Genomic DNA, 27,365 nt, shown 5'->3' with positions numbered 1-27,365 from the left:
CCTATGTTTTCTTTTAGCATTTATGTCTTCTCTTTTTTTCTTTCATATTTAACTCTTTAATTCATCTGGAGCACATTTTGGTGTAAGATGAGACTATGACTTGATATGTTTTTCCACAAAACCAATTTTTGCAGCACCATTTGCTGAATGACCCATCAATTTCCATTGTTTTATAACGCTTACCTTCTAATGCATTAAAGGCTTACATGTATCAATATTAGAGTTTATTCCAGAACAGTTAATTCCAAATTTACACTTCTTCTGAATTTTTATTGCCTCTGTACTTTCTTCTAGGCTAACTTTAGAAATAATAACTAGTATTATTTCTAAAACGTTTATTTCTGAAAGTGTTGATGTCTTCACAACATTTAGTTTTCCTATCAGTGAAAAAATGATGTCTTACTCAAGGCTTCTTTTTTGTGTGTGTGAAATTTTCTCATTTTTTTTCACTACGCATTGTTAAAGTCATTCTAAGTTTTTGTTTCAGATAGCTTTTCAGTTAATTCTTTTTGGCTTTCTAGATGAAATATATTATCTACAAATATGATAATATTGTTTCCTCTTTCCAAATATTATAGCACCCTCATTGAAAAGAACCTTCCTAATAATGTTAAACAATAATAGTGATAATAGATATCAATTTCATTTTTATTTTTACATGATAAGACTTTTAAAATCTATTAATTTGCTAGAGTGTTATGGACTGAAATTCTGTTTATGAAATATTATAACATATAAGTTTTGTTTAATTGCCTCAACTTTTATTAACAATTTCTGCATAAAATCTAATATTTAAATTATTCTTTACTAAAAAAAAGGATATTATACAATTTCATCTCTTATTCTCCCTAAATTGTTTTAGTTTCACAAGGAATTAAGGATGTCTACATTAATATGTATAAATGTCTTTTTTCAAAGCTAAAATATACACTATAAAACTTAAGTATTACAGACTTGATTCTTTTCCCCCAAAGTGAAAATTTATTTCCTCACCAGTAGAATAAAGTCTTAAGCCTGTTAGGAAAGATTTCTATAGCATCCAGATTTCAAAGAAATATGTTCTCAGCATTGAATATTTACTGTATTATAAGCCTCGCTGGAAAAGCAAAAGTATTCTAAGCTTGCAAACAGAAAAAAACAAAACCAAAAAAACCCCAAAATCCATATATACATGAATTACCCAGAATGCTCTCCTTAATTTATTGACCCTAACTTTTGATTTCTTTCACTTTTAATTAAATCAAAGTATGTTTCATATTAAAATACAGGAGAAAATTTATGAGACAGGCTTCTCTTCATATTTCTATCATCAAAGTTAACAGTATGCTGGTTTATGTAAAAATCTCCTCTCTCATTCCCAAAAGCCAGCCCATCACAGTATTTGCACACCTTGTGGGAAGCCAAGACTGGGAATCCAAACACATGGCTGCTAATGTCTTTGAGTAAGGCAGATCATCTTGCTCAAAGCAGTTGTTCTTAGCAGCAAAGAGAACCAAGAATTCTTTTCATATTTCTTTTGCATTTAGGACATTAACTGATATCAGTTTTCTAATTATGAATTATCTAAATTATCCTATGTTAGACTTCAAATTAATAGGAAAAAATCTGCATAGTATGTTCAGCTGTGCAGCATATTGTGTTCAAAGTAGATTAATCAATTACTGGGTACCCTCAAAGAGCTGGAGTTGAGAAACATTTATGTACACAATAATAGGGCAACCATAGAAATCTGTAAAAGCTTCAGTGTTGGCACTTCATTGGAGAGGTTAAGAGAGATGTCACAGAAAAAGGTGTTTGAGCCTCATCTTAAAGGGTGAAATTTAAAGTAATTCACCAAATGGATGGAAGAGCACAGACAAAAGCTAAGAGATGAGAAACAACCCCATGTTGTTATATGTACTGCCTGTCCCCGTGTACCCTGTACTCCCATCTAATCCTCACCCCACGTGTAATCTCTGTCTCTCTCTTTAAACCAATAAGGTCCAAGACAGCAGAGATCAAGTCTGTCTGTGCGTGCTCTGTTTTCAGTGGCACATGCTAGTTGCAAAATAAATATTTGTTACGTGAATGAATAATGAACAAAGAAATGAGCAAATGAAAGAAACACTGAGCCCGAAGTAGTTTTGCCTCCCTGATACCTTATATGCAAGGGGGGAAGAAAAGAAAGTGCTAGGAGATAAGATAAAAATAAGGAAGGCTCAGATAATGCCGGGCTTTGCTCTAAATGCAAAGAGTTTTTTTCATGGAGTTAACGGAAAGCCATTAAAAGCTCCTCTATACAAGTTGATTTCTTTTTAAAAATTAAAAAAATATTCTTTTATTCTTCCAGTTTTATTGAGATGTGAACAAATTGCCTTATCAGCAATATTAACATGAATAACATCCTATGCACACCTTATCCATTGGTGTAGCTAATACAGATGTACCTCTGTTTTCTAGAACATTGGCTTTCAAACATTTTTTCTAAGCAGCAGGATACTTTTTTTCACAGAGGATTTTATCTTAAAACTCAATATAAACAACAAAAAAAGGGAGGCCTGCTCTGGTTGAAGCAGAGGCAGATGGGTGAAGCCAAAACCTCTGCCTTCTCTACCCAGGCTGCCTGCGAGGGATGAGAGATCAGAAGCCACTGTCCTGGAAGAGGTCAAAATCTAAAGAGAACTTCTTAAATGGAATAGTCTTTAACTGCTTATGTTTTAAAACTGTAACAGTAGCTGATTCTTTTACTTGAAGGTTAAATATAAAAATAGTTACAAAATCTGCCATCTGTTTCTCTTTCTATCATAGATTTAAAACTTTTCACTTCTCTCTGATGATTAATGTTAGAAGGCATTGTGAATTATCATTATCCATTTTTTAAGTTATTTCATTCCAAACAGTAGGTTAAAGCAACTGACACAGTAAACAATGAACAAAGGCAGAAGACTTGGGGACTAGTTTTAAGACTCCCCTTAACTAGAGATACAGTCTTAGTTAAGCCATGTAACTAACATTCTCTGTCACCTTACCTTGTTAATAAAATGTAGTGGTTATTAGAACTACTATTGGATTTCAGATTTTTATGGCCACAACTCCAAGTAAGAAATACATTTTAAATCTTTATCAAGTACACACATATGCATAAAACTTCTAAAATTTCATGAAATAATGCATACCTTTTCTCCATGCTATGCAGCTTTATATGTTCTATTCCATTGCGTTTCATTTAAAAACGCTGGTCATGACACATTATGTGGGTTCTCTCTCCCACAGTTGTGACCCATAATTTGAAAAACACTGAACAGATTGTATGGCCCTTTCCTCTCTAAAATGAGGCAATACTAACATCAATATATGTGACTGTGATCACACAGATCTTCAAAATGTCAAGTACATGGTAGATGCTCAATTATTACTTGTTTTTACTGTGTCAAGGAAATTCTTTGAATACTTAAGTTAAATTAAGTAATTTTAATTGAAGTATTTAAGGTGCCAATCCCTTCAAGAAATTTTCCCTTATGTAGAACAGTATGGAGGTTCCTTAAAAAACTAAATATAGAACTACCATACCAACAGCAATCCCACTCCTGGGCATATATCTGAAAAACCATGTTTCAAAAAGGTATATGCACCCCAATGTTCATTGCAGCACTATTTATAATAGCCAAGACATGGAAGTGACCTAAATGTCTATCAACAGAGGAAGAGATAAAGATGATGTGGTACATATATAAAATAGACTATTACTCAGCCATAAAAAAGAATGAAATAATGCCATTTGCAGCAATATGGATACCTAGAGATTATCATACTAAGTGAAGAAAGTCAGACAGAGAAAGACAAATATCATAAGATATCACTTATACATGTAATCTAACAAAATATGATACAAATGAACTTTTTTACAAAACAGAAACAGACTCACAGACATACAAAATAACCTTATGGTTACTAAAGGGGAAATGTGAGGAGAAGTGATAAATTTGGAGATTGGGATTAATATATACACACTACTATATATAAAATAGATAACTATCTGTAGCACAGGGAACTCTACTCAATATTCTGTAATAACCTATATGGGAAGAGAATCAGAAAAAGAATGGATGTATGTACATATATAACTGATTCACTTTGCTGTACATCTGACACTAACACAACATTGTAAATCAACTATACGTCAATAAAAAAAAAATCTTCCCTGATTGCTCTAAATATTCATAGCTCACCATCTGTGTCTTTCTTATTATACAAAATAATTATGTATGATTCTAATATAATTAAGAGATAATAAAAAAGAGATAATATACATAAACCACATAGTAAATCCCCAAACAAAAAATATAAATTGAGCTTATCAGACACTGTCATAAGTACCCAAATTACAGTAACTTATTTCTTCCTCACACTATATGGTCAAAGTATAAATGGGGAAACTGGGTCTCAGAAAGATCACTGCAACCAAGTACTAAGTAACAGAGGCAGGTACTCTGATTCCAGAAGTGCACAGTGGTCCTAAAAGGGTTAGTGAAGTATGTCCGCTTTCTATTTTTATAACAGTTACATATATTGTCTGATCCTGCCCATTTAACAAGAAAGATATTTGATAGTAGAGAGCAGGTTGTCCATTTTTTGGTAACTCCATGTCATTATACTATATTCCAAGAATACCAGTTGGATGAATGAAATACTATTTGTGTGTCTGTGTGTCCATATATATAAACACAACATTTTGTAGGTAGACATAGTTTTTTTCATTTCATGCTCACCTAAACCAAGCCTAAAATTTTAATTAATATTTTAAAGGCTAACTCATTATGAATATGCAAAAATAAACTGTCTGTAAGTCTATTTGGTATATCTCTTTTGATTCTTCCATGTAACACTTGTTCTATTAGCAACTGGGATTTGCCAAACTTGTCCTGGGGTTAAATATATTGTCCTTTCATAATGTTGGCAATTTACTTGGTTAAGTAAATAGCCAAAATTTGATAGGTAACATGAATTTAAAATGTGACTAATAAGCCCAACATACTCAAAACATAAGCATTTTGGTTTTTCTTTTGACAAATATGACCTGTGCATAGAGCTTCACTGAAAAATTCTCGTCATGTTCTTAATCTCTCCGTTGTAAATGGCAGGTAATAGTCAGCCACGTAAAACGTGCACTCACTTCTCTGCCACTTTTGTAGGATAAGTCGAGAGAAGAACAAAGAGATAGTTGGACTAATATTGTGTTAAAATACTTTTGGCGGGCTTCCCTAGTGGCACAGTGGTTGAGAGTCTGCCTGCCGATGCAGGGGACGTGGGTTTTTGCGCGGGTCCAGGAAGATCCCACATACTGTGGAGCGGCTGGGCCCGTGAGCCATGGCCACTGACCCTGCGTGTCCGGAGCCTGTGCTCCACAACGGGAGGGGCCACAACAGTGAGAGGCCCATGTATCGCAGAAAAAAAAAATACTTTTGGCATATCAAGTGGCCCTTTTAATTGCAGAAGTGGAGCTATAATGAGAACTAAAGAATGGCAAACAGAAGACAAAAATTAAAACAGCTAAATTAGAAGATGTATCCCAAATGAATCTTGAGACAAAGAAAGCATCCTAACCTGTTAGAACTATAATCTCTAAAGTTCTCACTTGATTCATTACCAATAAATAATGAAAGATATTAACAAAGTAATCATTTAAGATGAGTCTGACACAAATATCTTCAAAAGAAAAAAAAAAAGCCCTACATCATTTTGGGTTAACTGTGCCCTCTCCAGGCAATTCTGTAATGTATACTTGTTATTCAAGTACATACCCGGGGTGCCAAACTGGATGCAATTTTCCAGAGTCCTGGCATAGTCAGGGTCACTTAATTTAATTAGGTGAAGACTATTGGTTTTTTCCATGTTCTTGATCCATTTATTAGCCTGACCTTGAGGATCTATCATCAGAGGCCACCTTCTTGCATTCCTGAAAGGGAAAGAAAGACAATGCTGGTCAAGCCATGATCTGTCTCTATGCTATTTGAGAGGCATGCATCACTTTCTTTCAGTTTAAACTTTATAGTATTATTTTACTTTTTAGCTTGTTTTGAGAAACTGTGTTCTTGAAGCAGAGACATTTAAATTGAGAAGGCTACTAGAACGGCAACTACAAAAGCCATCTGGCAAACTTAACACAAGTTCTTTTACTCCTTTTGGAAAATTACAATTCTCTCAATGTTAAATTATATTTTTGAAAATGTTTGCTGCTCTTGCTAATTAGTCACAATGATAACCATCAAGAGTACTAGAAATCAGGAAACTCCAATTCTTCACTAGGCCCTGCCAGTAATTACTTCTGTGACCTTGGGCAAGCCACTTCATTTCCTCAACTTCTATCTGCTGTCATTTGCACAAGAGGTAAAGAGAAAGGATGGAGACATCACATCTCTTTTTGAAATCTACACCATTAAAGATAAGGTGGTCTAAAAAAAAACGGTGAGAAGCAAAATTTTATATCATCTAATCTTCATAATAGCCATTGATCCTTAAGTGTTAACACAATTTTTGACCCAGTAATTGTTTCAAACAGCTGTATATTTAATGTCACATATGTAGTTCACTACATACTTGCCTAGAGATTGCGAGCTTCTTATGAACAGAAATATATTCTATGAAAGTCAGGGTTTTTGCACAATGAGGGAGCTCATACTTATTGCTTTATTCTCACTCACATCTCCCTTTTAGGATAAGAACAAGAGCAGTGAACCACCACAAGGTGCCCGGTTTACTGCCCAGGGTGTTGTTGGGTCACAAAGAATTAACCAGTATCTGCCATCACGACATGGTATCCAACCACAGAGCTTTCTATCTGCTGTGAAATGTAATCAGCATTAAGATCACTGTTCTCTTTCTTCCTCTCAGAAGTTTCAGTAAACACAAGTCATAATTTTGGCCAGTTTCCTAAAGATACTGTCATACGCTTCCAAAAGTGAGCACAGCAAATTCATGCTGAGCATCAGAAGAACAGGAAGAGAAAATAAAAGGTGACTGGGGCAAAAAAAAAAAAAAAAAACAACTGGGGATGAATCAGGATAATCTATTCGATTCCATCTCATTACAACACAAATTTAGTATTTCATCCGATCATTTGTCCCAAATGAAAGGAACCACAGTCCTCCAATATAAGCATTATATAATGTATTAGTGAGCTTGGGCTGCCATAAGAAACCACCACAGACTGTCAAACAGCAGAAATTTGTCTTCTAACAATTCTGGAGGCTGGAAGTTCAATATCAAGGTGCTGGCAGAGGTCTCCCTCCTTGGCTTGCAGACAACACAGCCCTCTTGTGCCCTCAAGTGCCCTTTGCTCTGTACACACATCCCTAGTGTCTCTTCCTTTTCTTACAAGGACACCAGTCCTACTGGATGAGGGCTCTACCCTTATGACCTCATTTAACCTTAATTACCTCCTTGAGGCCCTGTCTCCAGATATAATCACACAGTGGGTTACATCTTCAACATATGATTTTGTAGGGGGTGGGGGGACAGAATTCATTTTATAATATTAATTATATTTAGGAAGAAATGAGACCAAAAGAGTAGATGCAAACAACTAATAAAAAGGGAACCATATCCATAAGAAACTAAAAGAAGTAAGAGGGAAATTAGAAACAAAACTTACATGTAAAAGTTTCATTCTGTTACATTTTAGAAATATTTTTAAGGTTGGAGGATTATGTGAGCTTTAGACAGCATTTATGCTTCCCTAAAGAAACTGAAATGACCCACTCTTCTTTCTGTTGCTTCCACATTTTTTTTAGCCACAATACCCCTGTTCATGCTGTTTCTTTGTCCAAAATGAACTTCTTCCCCATCCTTTCATGTTCAAGTACTACTCACATTTCAAGGTCAACTCAAATGCTATGCAGTCCACAAAGCCTGTCTTGATCTCTTTTCTCACTGAACTTCTTTAGCCATTCATCCATATTACATTTATGGTACTTTCATATAATGATAATATTCTATTATGGTAATTCTATAATTTATTAGCTGCATCACCCAACTAAATTGTATATTCTTTGAGGGACGGGTCCATGCTAATTCTTCTTTTTCCTCTTTTCCTAGATCAAATAAAGCTTGCATATGATGATCCACTGAAGTAGGAACAGCAAAAAGAACATCTGACAAACACCATACAAGTTAACTCATTCTAAAAATGGATATTTTATAAGAGATTATCCCCACATGGAGAAGACTGGTCGAAAGAACACCATCTCAAAATTAGAGGAAAGGACTTCTGGTGTTGACCAAACTGGGTAAAATCCACTATAGCCTACCTATGTCACTGATTACAATGAAAACTTTAGGATAAAATACAAAAATCAACTACTTGCAGATTCTAAAAAGTAAGTAATAAGAAGTGAATGGGAAAAAAGTTAAAACTTGAGTACTGACCAATAAGCAGGTGGTGACTTTCTTGTGTGTGTGCATGTGTGTGTTTTCTCCTTATCTTCTGGCTTGGTCTGAGAACAGGCCTAATGGGGGGAACTGTGAAGCAGGCACAGGTAGCAAAAACTCAAAGTAGAAGATGGAGAAAATGATCATGTGTGAGCCAGAAAGTGGGGGTGGGGGGAATCTCTCTGTTCTCTCTTCTGTCCCTACCCCCAGGTCAACCCAGCCACAGAACTATATTACCATGGCAAAGCAGTGGTAATTCAGTCACCTAAAACACTGAGTGAAAATCCATCTCTCCGGATAGAAGAGCTGGGAAAAGGGGCCTCTGTTGTGCATAGAGTCTGAGGGGTGTCATAATCTGCTCAGGCTGCTATAACAGGATTCAGTCCAAAATTACTTGATACACAAGGAACCAGAATGTGACTAATTCTTAAAGAAAAAGTAAGATGTTAGATTTACTAGAAAAATACCTTTAAAGCAGTTATTATAACAACTCTTTATTTGGTAACGGTGAATATTTTTTGAAATAAATGGAAAGAGAGGTGTTATCAACAGAGAAATAGAAAGTTTAACAAGAACCAAATGAAAATTTTAGAACTGAAAAATATGATACCTGAAATAAAAACTTCACTGTAAGGACTCAACAACAGAAAGGAGACAACAGAGGAAACAATCAGTGAACTTGATGACCCGTGAAAAAAATAATCCAATTTGAATAATAAAGAGAAAAAAGACTGGAATAAAAAGGAACAGGGTCTCAAAGACCTGTGAGAAAATATTAAAAGGTTTAACATTCATGTCACTGGGGCCCAGAAAGAAGGAGAAAGAGATTGGTGTAGAAAAGATATTTGAAAAAATGGTTGAAACTTTCCCAAATTCAGTGAAACACATAAATTTACAGCTTCACAAAACTCAATCCTTAAAAAGGAGAAAACAAAAAAACAAAAAAACAAAAAACCCCCACCCACACCCAGCCTCATTATAATCAAACTGCTGAAAACCAAAGAAAAAAAAAATTTTTTTTCGGTACACGGGCCTCTCACTGTTGCAGCCTCTCCCATTGCAGAGTGCAGGCTCAGCGACCATGGCTCACAGGCCTAGCCGCTCCACGGCATGTGGGATCTTCCCGGACCGGGGCACGAACCTGTGTCCCCTGCGTCGGCAGGCAGACTCTCAACCACTGCACCACCAGGGAAGCCCAGAAAAAATATTTTGAAAAAGCAGCAGAGAAAAATGATATATTACATTTGGATGAAAATTATTCAAAAGGCTGCAGATTTTACATCAGAAATCATGGAGCCAGAACAGAGTAGAAATGTCAACCTAGAATTCTACGTCCACCAAACATATCCTTCAAGAATAAAGGCAAAATAAAAAATATTCTCAAATGAAGGAAACTAAAAAATTATTTGCCAGCAAATCTGCTCTAAACAGATGCTAAAGTTCTTCACCCTTAAGGGAAATGATGCCACAGTGAACTTTAGAAATAAAAGAAGATCAAAACATGTTAAATATAATAGGCTATTTCCCCCCTCTTAAGTTCTTTAAAGTATACATAAATTCTAAGACAAAATATTAACATTATGTGTCTGGGGGGCAGAGTTTCAATGTATGCAGACATAATATATATGACTATGATAATATAATCAGGGGAGGGTATAGGGGACTAGCATGGTTACAAGTCTTCTACATTTTAACTGAAGTGGTAAACTATCTCTAGATAGATTGTGAAAAATTGTACTAAAAGATAATGCAAAGTATTATAGTAAAAAATAGATAAATTAAAGTGTGATACTAAAAATGGTGGATTATTCAAATAATCTAAAAGAATAAGAAATGAGGAACAGGGCAACAAAAACCAAATGTAAAAACAGAAAAATAATAAAATGTCAGATCTAATTTCAATGATATCAACCATATCCATCATAAAGTTGTCTAAATTTACTAATTGAAGGAGAGAGATCATCAGACTAGAAAAATACATGGTCAAACTGTATGCTATCCACAAGGTACCCACTTCAAATATAACAACATATTTATATTAAAAGTAAAATGATGGTAAAAGATACCATGCAAACACTAATCAAAAGAAAGCTGGACTGGCTATAGTAATATCAGAAAAAAGGAGGCTACAGAACAAGAAAAATTATCAAGGATAAAGAGGGATAATACATAATGATAAAAGGGTCAGTTCATCAATAATACATGACAATCTTAAATGTGTATGCATCCAACAAGTGAGCTCCAAAATACAGGAAGCTAAAACTGATAGAAATGAAGAAACAAGTAGATGGAATATTAGCAAGGATATGAAAGATATGAACAACACTCTCAAACAACTCAACCTGGCATTTAAAGAAGTCTCCATCCCATAATATTTCAATTGCACAGGGAACATTCACATAGACCATAGTTATTCTGTAAAACAAATTGTAATAAATTCAAAGCACCTGGAATCAGATAATGTATGCTCTCTGAACATAATGGAATTATTAAAAATTAAAAAACAAATAATAAAAAGAAAGCTTAAAAATTCTCAAGTATCTGGAAATTAAACAATACATTTTAAAAATAACCTATGGTTCAAAAAAGAAAAAGTCTTAAGAGAAATCAGAAAATATTTTAAAGGAAATGAAAGTAAAAATACACCATATCAAAATTTGTGCTATGCAGCTAAAGCAGTACTAATGGAAAATATATAGCATTAAAATGTATAGATCAGAAAAGAAAAAAAATCTAAAATCAGTAACTTAAGCTTCCCTCTTATATCAGAAAAAGAAGAGCAATTTAGGTCAAAAGCAAGCAAAAGAAAAGAAACAGTAAATATTAAATGAGAAATCAATGAAATTGAAAACCAACAAACCAAACAAAACAAAACGCAAAAAAATAAAAAAGGAGAAAAGCAATAAAAGCCTTGTTCTTAGATAGGATCTACAAAATTTATCAAACTCTAGCTAAACAAAGAAAGTACAAATTACCAATATAAGGAATGATAGAGAAAATTATCACAGACCCTGCAGACATTAATAGGATGTTAAGGGAATGCTACAAACAACCCTATGTCCATAAATTTGGCAACTTAGTTGAAATGGACCAATTTCTTGAAAGACAGAAACTACCAAAACTCACTTGAGAATAAATAGTTAACTTGAATGTCCTATAAGTATTTTAAAATTGAACTCATAGATAAGATCTTCCAACAAAGATCAAAGAAGATCTAAATAAATGGAGAGATATACTGTGTTTATGGATTAGAAGACTTACTAAGTTGTCAATTCTTCCCAAATTTTGATCTATAGATTCTGCAGTCCCTATTGAAATCTCAGCAAAATCTTCTGTAGATATTCTAAAATTTATATTGAGAAGTAAAAACTAGACAAAACAATTTTGAAAAAGAAGAAAAAAGTTGGAAGAGAGATACTGTTCAATACCCAGTTAACAACTGCATCAAATTAATTTTCTTCAAACAACACCCTCAAGATAATATCTTTTTGATTCAAAAACAGGACAATGTTGTGGCCTAAGTCTACAATGTTTGCTTTTGAAGATCAGAGCTCCCATAGTTTCTCAAATGGAAACTGAATTATTATAGCACCCAGCACTCCAAGTTTTGATAGTGTTTGTTCTTTTGTTATTATCTAGAGAGGATAAATATTTGGTGCTCTTGTATTTTTGAAAAATACAGACTTCTAACATGATAATACATGTTCACTGTAGTCTGCATGGAAGGATGGAATTTGGATATATAGCAGTGGAGCATTTCAAAGAGTTCTGGTATTTTCCTCTTTACACACACACACACACAGAGATAAAAACAGACAAAGAAAGGTGGGTGTTCCTCTCAGTTATTACTGTTGCTGAAATAAACCTGATTTATCTGACTCCTATAAAAATGAAAACAAAATATTTTTTAAAAGCAGAGTTATATTAGATATAGGTCTGAACTACTTACCAAGTTGTTAAACAATCCCAATACTTTCCCTGTGAAATGTTTAGATAGAATCCAATTACATTTAATGTTATCACTAGCCCTTGAAATTCTGATTAGCTAAGGAAACTTCAAGTGTCAGTAGCTCCAAAAGTTAATTATGTTCTAACTTGTCCAAATTTTACATATTCTTCCAGTTCCCTAAATTACTGACTCTTCCCTCAACTGAGATAGTACGTGAAAAGCATTTAGCACAGGCTCAGGTCCTTAGTAAGTGCTCCATATTAGGTATTATCATTATCAAGTAAGTATCTCTGGAGAAGGAAGAACACACTAACAAATAAGTAAGATACTGATCTGATACTTCAAAATGATCACCTTAACCTATTTACTGAAACCTCTCAGTATAAGATTACCAAAATCATTAAAAAAAAAAAAGCCAAGAATGAAAAATGTTAATATTTCCTACTTAGTAAAAAAGCCAAGGGGCTTCCCTGGTGGCGCAGTGGTTGAGAGTCCGCCTGCCGATGCAGGGGACACGGGTTCGTGCCCCGGTCCGGGAGGATCCCACATGCCGTGGAGTGGCTGGGCCCGTGAGCCACGGCCGCTGAGCCTGTGCACCCAGAGCCTGTGCTCTGCAACGGGAGAGGCCACAACAGTGAGAGGCCTGGATACCGAAAAAAAAAAAAAAAAAAAAAGCCAAGAATGAAAAATGTTAATATTTCCTACTTAGTAAGGTTGCTACCATAACTTCTTGCTAATGCTTCAACACTTTTACAAACAAATAGCAAACACTTAGGGGTTATGGCTCATTAAAACCATTTTCTACTTCAATCTCTCCTGAAATGGAAGTTCATCTTGAAAAAGATCACTGAAAGATATGGAATCTTAAAAGCAGAAACATTCATCAACAGTTCCAGTATTATTGAAATATGACTGGACCCAAAAGAAAGGGTAATTTGCTAGAAAATAAGAAGTATATCAGCCTCTGCTGGATAAATGGAGTTATAGGAATAGGTTATAGATGTCCTCCTAGGTAGAACAAAAGTATATAAATTGCAAATCAAAACAATAAAGGCATAACTACTACTATGTGGGACATGACCAAATATATTCACAATTGTTTGGGAAGATCAAAGCTTTTTTTTCTGAGAGGGAAACAATAGCAACAACAACAACAAAATTGGACTATTATTTTAGCTGAAGTTAATTGGTCCAGCTGGACAAAAGTAAAAGGTGGACTTCTTTTTCTATTGGAAATTTTAAAATAAAATTTTATTATCATTAATTATTATTATTTGTACAATATTATATTTTGACTTCTACAGCACCCCCACCACCAAAGGTTTAGTTTCCATTCATTACCAGATCTTTGATCCCCTTTACCCATTTCACCCTCCCCCCACACCCCCATCCCCTCCCCTCTGGTAACTACTACTCTGCTCTCTGTATCTATATGTTTGCTTTGTTTTGTTTTGTTTATTATTTATCTATTTATTTAATATTTCACATTGGAGCGAAATCATACAGTATTTGTCTTTTTCCATCTGACTTATTTCACTTAGCATAATACCCTCAAGGTCCATCCATATTGTTACGAGTGGCAAGATTTCATTTTTTTTATGTCTGAGTAGTATTGCATCTTACATATACACCACATCTTTAGCCCTTCATCTGTTGAGAGACATTTGGGTTACTTCCATATTGTTGGATAGTATAAATAATGCTGTGATGAACATAGGGATGCACATATCTTTTCTAATCAGTGTTTTTGTTTTCTTCAGATAAATACCCAGAAGTGGAATGGCTGGATCATATGGTAGTTCTCTTCTTAATTTTTTGAGGAATCTCCATACTGTTCTCCATAGTGGCTGTACCAATGTACATTCCCACCAACAATATATGAGGCTTCCAAAAGATAGACTTCTAAACTTTTAGAAACCTCCCATATTGTCAATGTCTAATGTGTATTCTCACATTAAACGTCTACGCAAACTGTTTGCCACCTACTTGTTAAGTATTTAAAAAACGAACTAGCTGCCATCCTATACTTCTTAAAAGGCACTTAAACATCTGTTTTAGTTGCAAACTAATGCACATATTTATCATTTATCTAGATTCTATAATTTTTCTCCTGGATTAATTTAGATTATCAGAGCAAGAGTACCCTGTGCTTAATTTTAGTCCACCAAAGAAAAGCTTGATAATCTCTTCTCCAAATCAACAAAATAATTAAATGTAAGTTTAGTTCCTGGGAACGTTTGTTTTTCTGAGTATGATTTGCTTGATTGAAAAATGAGAACTGTGTGACACAGCTTTTCTTTTTTACCTTGGTTTTCACAAAGCTGTGAGCTTAATTCAGGACCCAACTGCAAGGATTAGCTTGTCTCAAGTACCTAATAGTAACTACTTCTTTAATATCCCTAGGTGGTCTTATCAGATTTTATCCTATTTTATGTTATATTCAAACTGCACATGCTTCAAATCCTTTTAGAATAGTTCAGTAAATAAATGCTGTAGAAATCCATATGTCAGGATCATTTGCTGAGCAGTAAAGAAATTTGTTCACCAGAATTTTAATTTGTAGAATAATTTTCATAAATATTACAAACAAAAAATTTAATAATAACTGGTTTTTACACATAGTGGTTAATTCTATTTTAAAAAATTTACATGCCTCAACCATTTTTACTTTAAGTACCGTCATATCAATTACTTTTTCAGTAGTAAAGTAACAACTACTCAAAATAGTGATGTAACACAGAACTGAACGCTTCCTGATGGTTTCCCTGTGCTATTTCTAACATGTTAAAACCTCCAAAAAGATTGGCCCAGGGATAGAAGGCCCATAGTAATGTGACCTTGAAAATAACACAATCAATGATCATCCTCACACTAGGACAGAGTGAAGTCCTTGGCTTCTAGGAGGCAACACCTTGAGGAAAGGTAAGGCTGGATGAGCCTCCAGTATCCTCACGGCCCAACCTCCATGGGATTTATCTACTAACCAGGAAATTCCAGGAATAGCACCACTCTTTTAAAAGCCCCAATCAGCCCAGGACCCAGAAATGTATCCATATCATTTAAGGTGGTCGCACACCCAGCAGGGAATAAGACATCACCAACACAAACCTATCCCTGCATGTTTCACTAACCTATAATAACAAAACCCTGTGTTTTATGGGAATAAAAAATTTGGACTTCACTTACTTATGGCCGGGTTTTGTTCTATTTGCTAAAAATTGATTAAAAATTAAGCAAAAATCATCTGGGGTTTTTAGTTTGTTTACTACTGTCTCCAATGCTCAACTACTCTGACATTAATTGGAGAAGGAAGTGATTATCCATATTTAATTTAGCTAATTAGTTAAGTAAAACATTTTTCAATACTATAAAAGCTTACTAGCCGTGTTAAAAAGGTACACAGATAAATAAAGAAAAGACTGACTGATAGAGATCATTTGTGAGAAATATTTTCCTTACGTTATTATGATCCCGTTATCAATAGAAAATGAGTCAGAAGGTAATCCAGCAATATTCCAGGCTCGAATTGTCACTGCTTCTCCCAGAATATTCATAAGGGAATAATCATCGGAGCAGGGGATATCTCTTCCTTTGCACAAATTTGTCCACTCCTTGATTTGATTCTTTAAGACATACACAGAAAGATAGAAAAATGATGTTGGAGGTTACCAAATGAATACCTTGTAAACTCCTCAACTACGCTCTGAGTCTACAAAGCATCGATGAAACTCTACCTCAAAAATGATTTGTGTGCATCATATTTTTCAAAATAAAATCATAATTTAGAAGCTCTACTATGTATTCAAATGAAAATTATATATAATGTTAAGATAAAATTTAGATAGATCACTTAGAAATCAGAACTTTGTATCTGGAAAAAATAATTGCCAATTATGATTCCAAAGCTTCTGTTGACAAAATACATGGAGATCAACATGTTTTTCTACACATTTTTTTTTTTTTTTTTTTTGCGGTACGTGGGCCTCTCACTGTTGTGGTCTGTCCCGTTGCGAAGCACAGGCTCCGGACGCGCAGGCTCAGCGGCCATGGCTCACAGGTCTAGCTGCTCCTTGGCATGGGGGATCTTCCTGGACCGGGGCACAAACCCGTGTCCCCTGCATCGGCAGGCAGACTCTCAACCACTGCAGCACCAGGGAAGCCCTACACATTTTCTTTAAATTGTAAGTATCAGCACACCTTACTACAATATTGTGGTATAAAAGTAAATCCAATTTGAACCAGTAGGGAACACAGAAAACATTTGTGTCTGGCTCTCACATGTCCTGGGGGAGGAACCAGGGCAGGGTTATTAGGCACCAGTAAGGATCAGGGCACATACTGGAGTTTTGGATACCCCACCCGGGGCACAGTTTGCTAGGATGCTCAGGAACCAGAAGCGTACTTCAAGCTTAGGTTCACACTCAGAAAATCAGAAATCAAGGTCCAAATTGAGGTTATAGATCAAAGGGTTCATAAACAGTGAAAGACATGACTGGAGAGAAAATAGGTTAGAAAGGGACAAGAAGAAGGTGGATATATGTGGTGTTGATACCAGTCCATGGGCAAATGAGGATGCCTTGTGTGCCAAGTGGAGCTAGCTGAGAGGGCACGATGGGTACTACCATCTCCCTCGGGTTCCTGCTGAGTAGGTTGGACCAACATTCCCTTCGGTTTGCACATGAAAGGCTATGACAGTTTGGGGACAGCTGATGATTTTCATGACCTCGATTAGCCGGTTACTCTGTAGAATGCCCCACGGCTGGTTCTGTGTGGTGTTCTCTCATGAGTCAATTTAGGTTATGTACCTTTGGCAGGAACATCACAGAAATAATACTGTGTTCTTCTCACTGCATCTCATCCGTGGCACATGATTTCAAATTGTCCATTTATGGATGATATTTTTATTTTGATTAAGGCATTGTCTGCCAGGCTTCTGTCTCCTAATTATATGATCTTAGGTATGATTAAAGCTTCCTTGGATGGTGGGCCATAACACAAAGACACTCCTACAGATGAGAGGCAGAACTCTTTGTTACTTACAGCTCCAAATGAGAGAAAGCTGATACACAGGAGGCTGCACCTGGACACAGAGTAACAGCAAGGTGGAACTGTAGGGGGCCGTTTATAAACGTCAAGCAGAGTGGGGTGGAGTTAGCTAGGTTTCCAGGGCTTCCTGATGACTGGGTCTTTTGACTAGTTCCACAGGCACCAGGAAGAAGGGGCCGTCCTTGGGTGTTAGGTATATGGGAGCCTCTGGGAGTTGGATATGTGCCTATTGTAACCCAGGACTATTAGAGCCTGAAAAGGGAAATGGTTGGCGTGAGGGCTTAGCAAACTGCCCACAGAAGGGAATTCAGAGTTGTTAACCATGATTCAAAACTGAGTTAAGGGCTTCCCTGGTGGCGCAGTGGTCAAGAGTCCGCCTGCCGATACAGGGGACACAGGTTCATGCCCTGGTCCGGGAAGATCCCACATGCCACAGAGCAGCTCAGCCCGTGAGCCATAGCTGCTGAGCCTGCACGTCCGGATCCTGTGCTTCTCAACGGGAGAGGCCACAACAGTGAGAGGCCCGTGTACCGCAAAAAAACAAAAACAAAACTTGAGTTAAGACAGCACACACATGAGTACTTAATGACTATCATCTGGGTTTTTACTTGGTTTGGTTGTTGGCACCAGGACAGCATTTCCAGTTTGATTCTGGCTCCTAGTACACAGTTCCTATGGACATGTTTTGATTTTTCGTTGGCCTGAAGACTTTTGTGGGGAGGTCTGAAGGTTTTCTCAGATACAGCTTGATGCTGGTATGGGCATCGTAGCCAGTGATATGGGGAAGAAGTAGGGCAAATGAAAGCCATAGTTGCTGTGGAATGCTATCTATAGTTGACAGCTGTAGTATGTTATCACAGATAAACTCTGGCTTAGAAATTTAAGCGGCCAATTATACATCTGTAAGGGTGTAGCAGCAGAGAATAAGTGAAATGAACATGAGGGCCTCTGAATAAGCATCTCAAAATACAAGCCAAGGACCTTGGCTGGTAATCAGGTGGTAAGATAGTTGGTGGAAATGGAAAATTGACCACTAAGGGTGCCATCTTGGTGAAAGTAATTACCACCACCAAAGCAGTTTTGACTTTGATTACTGGTAGGAAAAGGTCTCTTAGAAAGTTCAAATTAATTCAACTCCAGGGCTTGTATGTCCCTACAGCTTTGTAGGATTTTGTTTTGGAGATAGGCATGGGCATTACAATCGAATACTGTGGGCCCAGTTATGCTAGGAGAATGGAAATTTTCTACGTTTTATCATGAGGAGTGCCAGAAACTCTACAAAGGGGTTGATGAATAATTGACAGCTACTCAGACTCAAGCTTAGAGGGAGGGGATCTACTTACTGCAGGCTCTTGGTATCCAGAGACTTTGATGTTAGGAAAAAAACCAAGATTGTTTTAAAGCCTTTTTGTCTTACTTGGGTTTCCCAGTAGCAGACTCTGACATGAAGATTTATCTGAAATGACTTATTAAGGAAGGGATACTAGGAGAAGCAGTATAACGACCAGGAAGAAGCCAGTAAAAGGTGAGGGATCAGCCAAAGTTCTGCACAGGTGGTTACACCTTACTCCTACAGGGTGTGTAAGTTATTCCTTGCATTTGTTCCAACCAGAGGAAGGGAGACAGACCTTCAGGCTCTCACCTCTGTCAGTCTTTCATTAAGGCCAGCCTCAGAGGGCAGTAAATTCCCAGCCAATTTTAGCTCTCCAAGCACTGCACAAAATGAGTTCTAAGAACCCAAGGGAAGTCTGCCAAAAAAGCCACAGGTGCTGGTTGTTGGACGTGAAAGCACAGGAAACCAGGTGGGGATCTGGGCAGAACACTGACGTTGCCACTATTACCCTTGTGCTTAGAATCGAATGGGAAACTTGATGGGGCGTAAACTGCCAGCTGCCCTGACCCAGGAGAAATAGATAAAAGAGACGATTACAGAGCAGGATTCAGAGAATGAATTCAAAGGAAGGAACAATAACGTTAGAGATTAGTTAAGTAAAAGCCTAGGTTGCTACAGTAAAGCAAGGAAGAGATAAAATTGCTTTCAAGCCTTCTTAGATGGGACGGGGTAAGGTGTCCTCTTGAATCAGGGGTGGGGACAGTGGACATGAGTTCACAGAAGGAGTTATGAGCTTTGCTTGGAGCTTGTGTCTAGTTTAGTGTTGCTTTGCTTCTGTCCATAAATTTCAAGGTCTCAGTTCAGGTCTCAATGCTTCCTTGAAGCATTTGTGCAGTGGTCTAACTGGCAACCCCCATTCTGGTGGAAGCAGGTGACTGGGGAGTCAAGCAAGATGCAGTGCTTCGGAAGGAGTCGTCAGAGAGGGCTGGGTTGGGAGGAGTGGCCCTGGCTGGTGACTTCCAGCATGGCACTGGAATGCTCAACAGGAGCCAGTGCAGACACCCGGGGGTATGTTGGGAACCAACAGAGGAGTGTAAGAGGCTCTGCAGGTACTACTTCCATCCTTCCAAGTTGACATAGAAGAGTAGATGGGCTTCCCTGGTGGCGCAGTGGTTGAGAGTCCGCCTGCTGATGCAGGGGACACGGGTTCGTGCCCCAGTCCAGGAAGACCCCACATGCCATGGAGCGGCTGGGCCCGTGAGCCATGACCGCTGAGCCTGTGCGTCCGGAGCCTGTGCTCCGCAACAGGAGAGGCCACAACAGTGAGAAGCCCATGTACCGCAAAAAAAAAAAAAAAAGAAGAGTAGAAAGAGGGCTAAATTAGGATTCAGGTGACAACAAGTCTCATTTCTGCTCTGTCATTAACCAGCTGTGTGGTTCTGAGCAGTTTTCTTAATCTTTATAAGCCTCAGTCTCTGAAAATATCGAGCAAACAAGTCTATGACTAGGTAAATAGTGTCATGTTAAAAGTTAATTATCTGAACTACAAGATGTCAATGCCATAACTGCAGACAGTCATTCAGACACAAATGAAGACAGAAAGCTAAGAAGAATACGAAAGTCATGCACGAGGACAAGGGCTACCAGAACCCAAAAGACTAAAGACAGAAGCATGATCAATGTGAGGATTTTAAACTAGTTTGGTTAAAAGCAAACAAGCAAACCAAAACAGTGGCCACCAAGAATCAACCCTACTTAAGCGAAAGCCCTGAATTCAAGTGAAGCTCAACTGAGACCACGGGCAAAGCGAATGCTTTGTGAAACTTGTTAAAGCCACACACAGAAGTGGGTTTTCATTTACTCCTTCTCTCCTCTGTTGACACCAGAAGCTATTGCCAAATGTTTCAAATTTCTCTCTTCTCTTTATTTTCATTGCCTCTTCTCCTTTCAACTTTTCTAAATTTCTCCTCCTGCTTTGACAGGGCCATGTCCTGGGTTGTACTCCTAGAGAGAGCTGAAGAATGTGCTGGGTCTCACTGAGAAAGGGACTGAACAGTGGAACAAAAATGCTGGGAGAAGAAGTAGGGGTTAGGAGTTGGATCAAGGAGGCAGAATCCGTCAAAGGGGTGGGAATTCGAAGCAGGGAACCTGGTATTTATTTTCTTAGGAAAGAAGCCACTTATCAATTGGGTTTTAGGTAGGTTCATCTTTTCCTCCCATAAAGTTTCAGTTTCTCAAGTCATTTGGAAATGATTTATTATTGAGATTCATAGAGAGTAGTTGACTAAACACCCTCCAGCCCCCCAATATATCCCGATACCTTTATACTTGTTTAAGAACTGAAATTTTATCATTAGAGCCTACCATTTCACATCACGTTCTAAAGTAGATCTTTTTGTTTCTAAAACAATTAGAAGAGTATTTGATATAGCACTTTTTTGGCTACCAAGCTAATTTATTGAATAATTAAAATACACAACTAGAAATCACTTGAAAACATTTTTCTCCCTTGTACTTACCAAAAAATCCAAACAAACAAAAAACCCCAAGATTAATGTTGAGTGTAATGGGAGGGTCAGGAAGAGACCCTAGAGGTCGATGAGTACTCCCTACCTGTCGATAGTTAGATGTAAAGGCTCCGAGGTAAGCGACGACCCCTGAGGAAATGAGGATGTCCCCTGTCAGGTTGATGTACAGTTGCCCCAGCTCCAGAGCTGTTTGGCTCCAGCGAGTTTTCTCACCCCCAAGGCCTCCGATCAACTTTTCAGCTCGTTCTAGCTTTTTGCTACACAGGTCAACCTCAAAAATAAAAGTAAACTTTTATCAACATCTACAAGGAGAATAAGTTAAAAAATTATTTAAATTTCTGCAAGATTTTACCCTCAGGGATAAATTTTTACATTACAAACATGCCTGGAATTTATTCTTTTTAACACTCCAAAAGAAAAATGTGCAATATCTAACTACGAAGACCGGCAAGTCCATGACCTTTTAGAATATTTTTCATAATAAAATGTGTACTTTAATATAATTTGTGAAATTCATAACAGATATTTATCATATAATGCAAAGAATAGCTCTATTAAAGGAAATGAGCTACAGTATGAGACACTGAAAGTTAATTAAGTAATAAAGGACATCCTCTTGCAAATATAGATGTTTCCCCTCCATTTTAATAATCTAAATGCATTTTATTTTAAATATTCTATGAACGTTTTCCCCTCATTTAACTTGTCGTTGATTTAATGATAATTTTAAAGGTTACATGTTTAAAAGTTTTAATAATTTATGCTTACTTACAAAGCACAATTTTCAAGTTGTTAAATTGTGTCAACCTACTCAGACACTTGCAATTAACCTTAAATTAGGACATCAATCAATAGCTGACAGCCTACTTTGTGCATAAGACTGTCAACCAAGTTTGATTATACATAATTAAGCAATGTTATTTTAAAAAAGAGGAAGGGTAATTATGAATATGGCAAACTTTGGGAAAAGCTATTTCAACCCATGCAATAGCAATATTCCAATAGAATACCTGAATTATTTTGATTAATTTTAAGTGACTTAGCATCATTATTCTTAGAAGATGACAAGATTAAGTAAAGGTTATCTTAAAGTTCAAAATGAAATAATTTACATGAACAGAGGAAGTAAATAATTGATAAAAGCAGAGACATTTAGATTATTTTGGAATAAGAATTTGGCTTATACTTTTTCTTATGCTATCAATATTTATATTAAATAAATGTTTTTAGATTAAAAGATATAAAATACTGTATCAGTTTATCTAAAGATAGGTTTAAAAAAAGCAGAAGGTATGAAATTGGTAATATTTTTGATACTTCCTAAATGAAAACCTTTCTCTCTTAATTTTCCCTCTTTAATATCTTTTGCTTCCTAGTTTCTTTCTTCACCCATTCTTCTTTCAACAATATTAAAATGTTGAATCAAGTCTTGGACTATAATAAAGTTGCCATCAGAAACCACCAAATAAAAATATTTTAGCCAAAATTTCTCTTCCAAAAGTAGATTTTTAATACAGATATATGCATGCATGCAATTTACATTACCATAATTTTCCAACATTTTATTATGAAAAGTTATTTCAAACATACAACACAGTTGAAAAATGTTTACAGTGAGCAACCACATACCCATTTTTTAGTTACATTATTTAAACTAAAACTGATCACTTGGAACCCATGCCTAATAATAGGTCACATTTTTAAGATTAGCACAATGTCACATATTGCACAAACATAGAATTTGTGCACATATCCTACAGAAAGTAGCAGTCTAGTACAGTGAGAAAGAGCATAGCTATTAGAGTCAGATTGCCTGGGTTTGGATCTTAGCTTAGAAGCTGCATTGACCATGAGTAAGTTGCTTAACTTTTCTGTGCTTTAGTTATTACAAAATGGTTCAAAAAGATTACTTCCCTCAGAAAGCTTTTGTGAGAATCAATGAGATAATATACATTGCTCTCAGAACAACAGTGTCTTGCATATTAGCACTCAATATATGTTAACTGTTATAAAATATTTTGACTTTTTTCTGGAACACAATCAGACTCTAGCAATTAATTTTTGCAAATGGTATCACTATATTAGAACAATGGTTTTAGTCTTAAAAACATTTTCAGTGGACACGCTATGTATGGTTCTGGGTACTGAGTTCTAATCTCAGCTCTGCCATTAACTCTTCTTTTAAAAAATAATTTTTATTGGAGTATAGTTGATTAATAATGTTGTGTTAGTTTCAGGTGTACAGCAAAGAAAATCAGTTATTAACTCTTATATAACCTAAGTCACTTAACATTTTGGTTCTCCATTTTCTCACTTATAATGAAGAATGATTTAAATAATCTAGCTCAATATTCTAGTAATCTACAACAGAGATTATTGACAATTTTTTTCTTTTTGTGGGGGTAAAGAGCCAGAAGGTAAATATTTTAGGCTCTGTGGACCAAGAGGCAAAAATGAGGATATTATATAGGTACTTATATAATCATTTAATATATAATCATTTTAAAATGTCAAAACCATTATTAGCTTGTGGACTGTACAAAAACTGACAATGGTGGACTTGGCCTGTGGTCCACTGTTTGCCAACCACTGACCAGGAAGAAAACAGGATTGCTGTGTTTGTGCCAGCATGAACATCATTTTTATTTAGAATAATTGAGGATTTGCCCATATTTGTCTGTATTATCCTATACCTGGTTTTCCAAGTCAGCCTTCTTTTGTTTATTTAGTTCGAGTGTGTCCTGAAGCTTGGTCAGCTTGTCCTGAACTTCCCGAAGCACTGACTGCTTCTTTCTGAGACCATCCATGGCAATTTTAAGCTCCCCTTCAGCTGCAGCCAATTTTATCTTTTTGGGAGCTACTATTTTTGCCACTCTGCCAAAAGTACAATTGGAAAATTAAATACGTTTAATATTCTAGTGTACTTTCCATCACTGAATTTACTTTTCTAATATCCTTACTAAAACACATCTTCATGTATAACCTACAGATTTCTATATTCTATATTTCATTTAGGAATCAGTCAAACCTGATCTCAGCACATAAAACATGACTATTAAAATAGATATCAAATACACATAATGTTTTCAAATAAGTAATTTTTTTACCCAAAATAAAATATTCAGTTGTCACCAATGTCAATTTCAGTGATTTTGGAAAAGGAGAATAAGCATATACATGTAAAATAGAGCAGTGTTTGTGGAAACTAGCCTAATTCGTTAAGGCTTAATTATGATGAGAAGAAGGGTATTTTATTTACATCATTTTACTCCTTCATTTAAAAAATTTTTTTATTATTTTAAATAATTAAATGGATTAATCTAACTATTTTATTTTCATCTCAAAATAGTTAAAATGATTTTGTGTGTGTCCACCCACTTCCTCAGTTCCCCAACTCTTTTTTTCTCTTCCAGTTTTATTAAATACATCTAAGAATGACACTCCTGTCTTTATATTGTACTTTTCTCAAATTTCAGAATATATCCCTAACTAAAACCAGATATCTTATAAATATGTATGTTGGTAAAAAAAAGGGATTATGTAGGAAAAAGGATGGATCTAAATTCTCTTTTATCTGGAAAATGGAATTAAGTCATGTTATCTTTCTAAATAAATGATAAAACATTAAATTAAAATTTATCATTAACATAATATATCATGGTCCAAAATATACATAGCCTGTAATATATATGTACAATGATTCAAACTGTTTATGAGTTTGAAAGACATCCAGTAATAGTTCCTGTTTTGAAGAAATAATCAAAATTTTTTACTCTGTTTTATATATTAGTATTTCTCATACAATCATCAAAGATGGCTGTTTGTCTAAACAAAGAATGTATGATAAGGGTGGTTTTCAAAATGTGGTCCAAGACATGTCCCCTCCCCTTCAGGGACTCCAAGAGGTCCTCCTTGTGCAACTAAACATCTGTGTGAGGCTGCATTTTCCTCATATACTTCAATCAAAACAATATATCCCACAACAGATTGAATGAAGTAGCAGATCTGAGAGTGCAGCTGTCTTCTATTAAAGCACATAGTAAAGAGATGTGCAAAAATATGAAACACCACCACTTTTCTCACAACTTTTTTTGAAAATGTGGATTAAAAAAAAGTTACTTATGTAAACATGTGGAGTTTTTTATTGCTATTTAAAAATGAAGTAAATATTTTTTTTAATTCTCAGTTTTAATTTCTAATATGGTAGATAAAAAAGGTTTTGGGGTCTGCAATAATTTTTAAGAATGTAAAGGGTTCCTGAGTCCAAAAAGTTGGAGTATCATTGTATTATACTATTTAGTTGGTATAGTCTTTCCTCCAGTAAATATGTCATATAACAGGCATTAGACAGGGTTTTCTGAGGACCCTCTCACCTGTGTATCTCTTTATATTATTTAAATGGTCAACCTGAAAATAAAACACACCAGTTCATTTTCTTTTTGTTAGTACTTACTTGTCATACGAATCCATTGCTATGACCCATTTGCACAGACCTTCGGCTGCGGTTGAAGCATTTCTAATCTTTTCTGGAACAAAATCTGGATTTGGAATATAATTTTTTCTTATGATGTTCATGTAAGCTGGAGGAATATTGTCCTTGTCATATTCATGAAGTGACTGTAGAAACCGAATGTCACCAAGAAGTCTTTTGGCGGGACCCCAGAAATCCTCAATTTTTTTCCCTGAACCCATTGGGTCAGGGATTTTGTCAGCTTTGATGCCTTTCAAGATGCATACAGCTTCCATAACAAGCTTGACACCAGCGGGAGGACTCTTCATGGATTTTACCACTGTAATGTCCTTGAAATAACAACATGCTATTATTAAAAAAGAATTGTTTACATGTGGCTTGTAATTGGTTCCTATTTTCAAACTAAGCCATAAGATAGAAACTCACTGTTCATTGGGTAGAAATGGTGAAAGTGATAGAATTGTGTCAAGAAGTGTTGAGAAGTTTATCCCAAAGGAAAAGTTACAAACAAAAAAGAGTAATGGGAAGATACCCTATATGAGATTACTTATGACATGAAATCTACTTCAAAGACACATGACAGAGAGTTTGGCTGTCACAAAGTAAGAGTTTTGTTGCTTCTGAAAAGCTATAAAAGTCATAGATGCAAACAGAAAAACACAGAGAAATTATACATATGAATGTCTCCTATAAACAAACTATATATAGTTAGCTCCTGTAAACATTTTCCTTTATATTCCTCTATATATTTTTCATATGTATATGCTATAAACCAGTGTATATGCTGTATTTTAACCAATGGAATCATAGTATACTTAACATACACGCTGTTTTAAAATCTGTTCTATTTCAATCACAATACATAGTGAACATCCACTCATGCTGGTAAACACTTACATCATTTTTAATGGCTGCACAGCCTTCCAATGCATAGATAAGAACCATAATTCTAATACCCTATCTGTGCCTTTTTCTCTTTTTTACTATTACAATTGCCATATTGAATTAAAGTCTTAATGTCTTTTATTTTTTTAAAGCTTTTGACAAATATTGACAAACTGCCCTCCAGAAAGCAGAAGGGTGCCTGCTGTTTTACTACATACACCCTTAGCAACACTGGTAGGCATTCTGACAGGCCAAAGAAATTTTATTTTAATCTGTATTTCTTTAAATACAAATGAGGAATGATATGTTCATTGACATTTTGTATTCGTATGTTTATTGACTATTTGTATTCCCTCTTTTGTGAATTAGTACTTCTTTGTGCCATTTACTATCTTATCTTAGAGCTTGTTATTGATTTGTAAGAGCTTTTTCACATAGAAGCATATTAATATCTTGTTTACCATATAGTTGAAAAGTTTTTCCTCAGCATTTCTAAAGTTCTGTCCATGGTGTTTATATCAAACAAAATGTGTTGGTTTTTAGGTACTAAAATTCAGTACTTTAAAATTTTTTTATTATTTATGAAAAATACGAAAGAGCATATACATTACGAAGAATATTGTTTAGTGTTTTTTTGTTCCTGATTTCTTATACCAAAGAAATACTAGGTTCTAGTTTACATTCCAAGATTATTAACATCTGACCTACATTTTCAACCATTTTTATAGTAATATAACTGTTTATATT

General features: G+C 35.6%; 1 protein-coding gene across 1 annotated transcript in view; it reads right to left on the bottom strand.

The window, feature by feature from the left end:
- Positions 1–27,365, bottom strand: part of DNAH7 (dynein axonemal heavy chain 7) — a gene marked incomplete at its 5' end in the record, with an annotated part of 243,326 nt that overhangs the window by 62,247 nt on the left and 153,714 nt on the right. Inside the window, 5 exons of the mRNA XM_082630414.1 lie at positions 5,781–5,935; positions 15,815–15,978; positions 21,348–21,533; positions 23,956–24,136; positions 25,716–26,062. Coding sequence (XP_082486540.1) covers positions 5,781–5,935; positions 15,815–15,978; positions 21,348–21,533; positions 23,956–24,136; positions 25,716–26,062 — 1,033 coding nt within the window. The remainder of the gene's footprint in view (positions 1–5,780; positions 5,936–15,814; positions 15,979–21,347; positions 21,534–23,955; positions 24,137–25,715; positions 26,063–27,365) is intronic.

The sequence above is a fragment of the Mesoplodon mirus genome, assembly GCF_964341445.2.
Source record: "Mesoplodon mirus genome assembly, chromosome: 8".
NCBI lineage: Eukaryota > Metazoa > Chordata > Mammalia > Artiodactyla > Ziphiidae > Mesoplodon > Mesoplodon mirus.
This window is presented reverse-complemented; position numbering and strand designations above follow the sequence as displayed.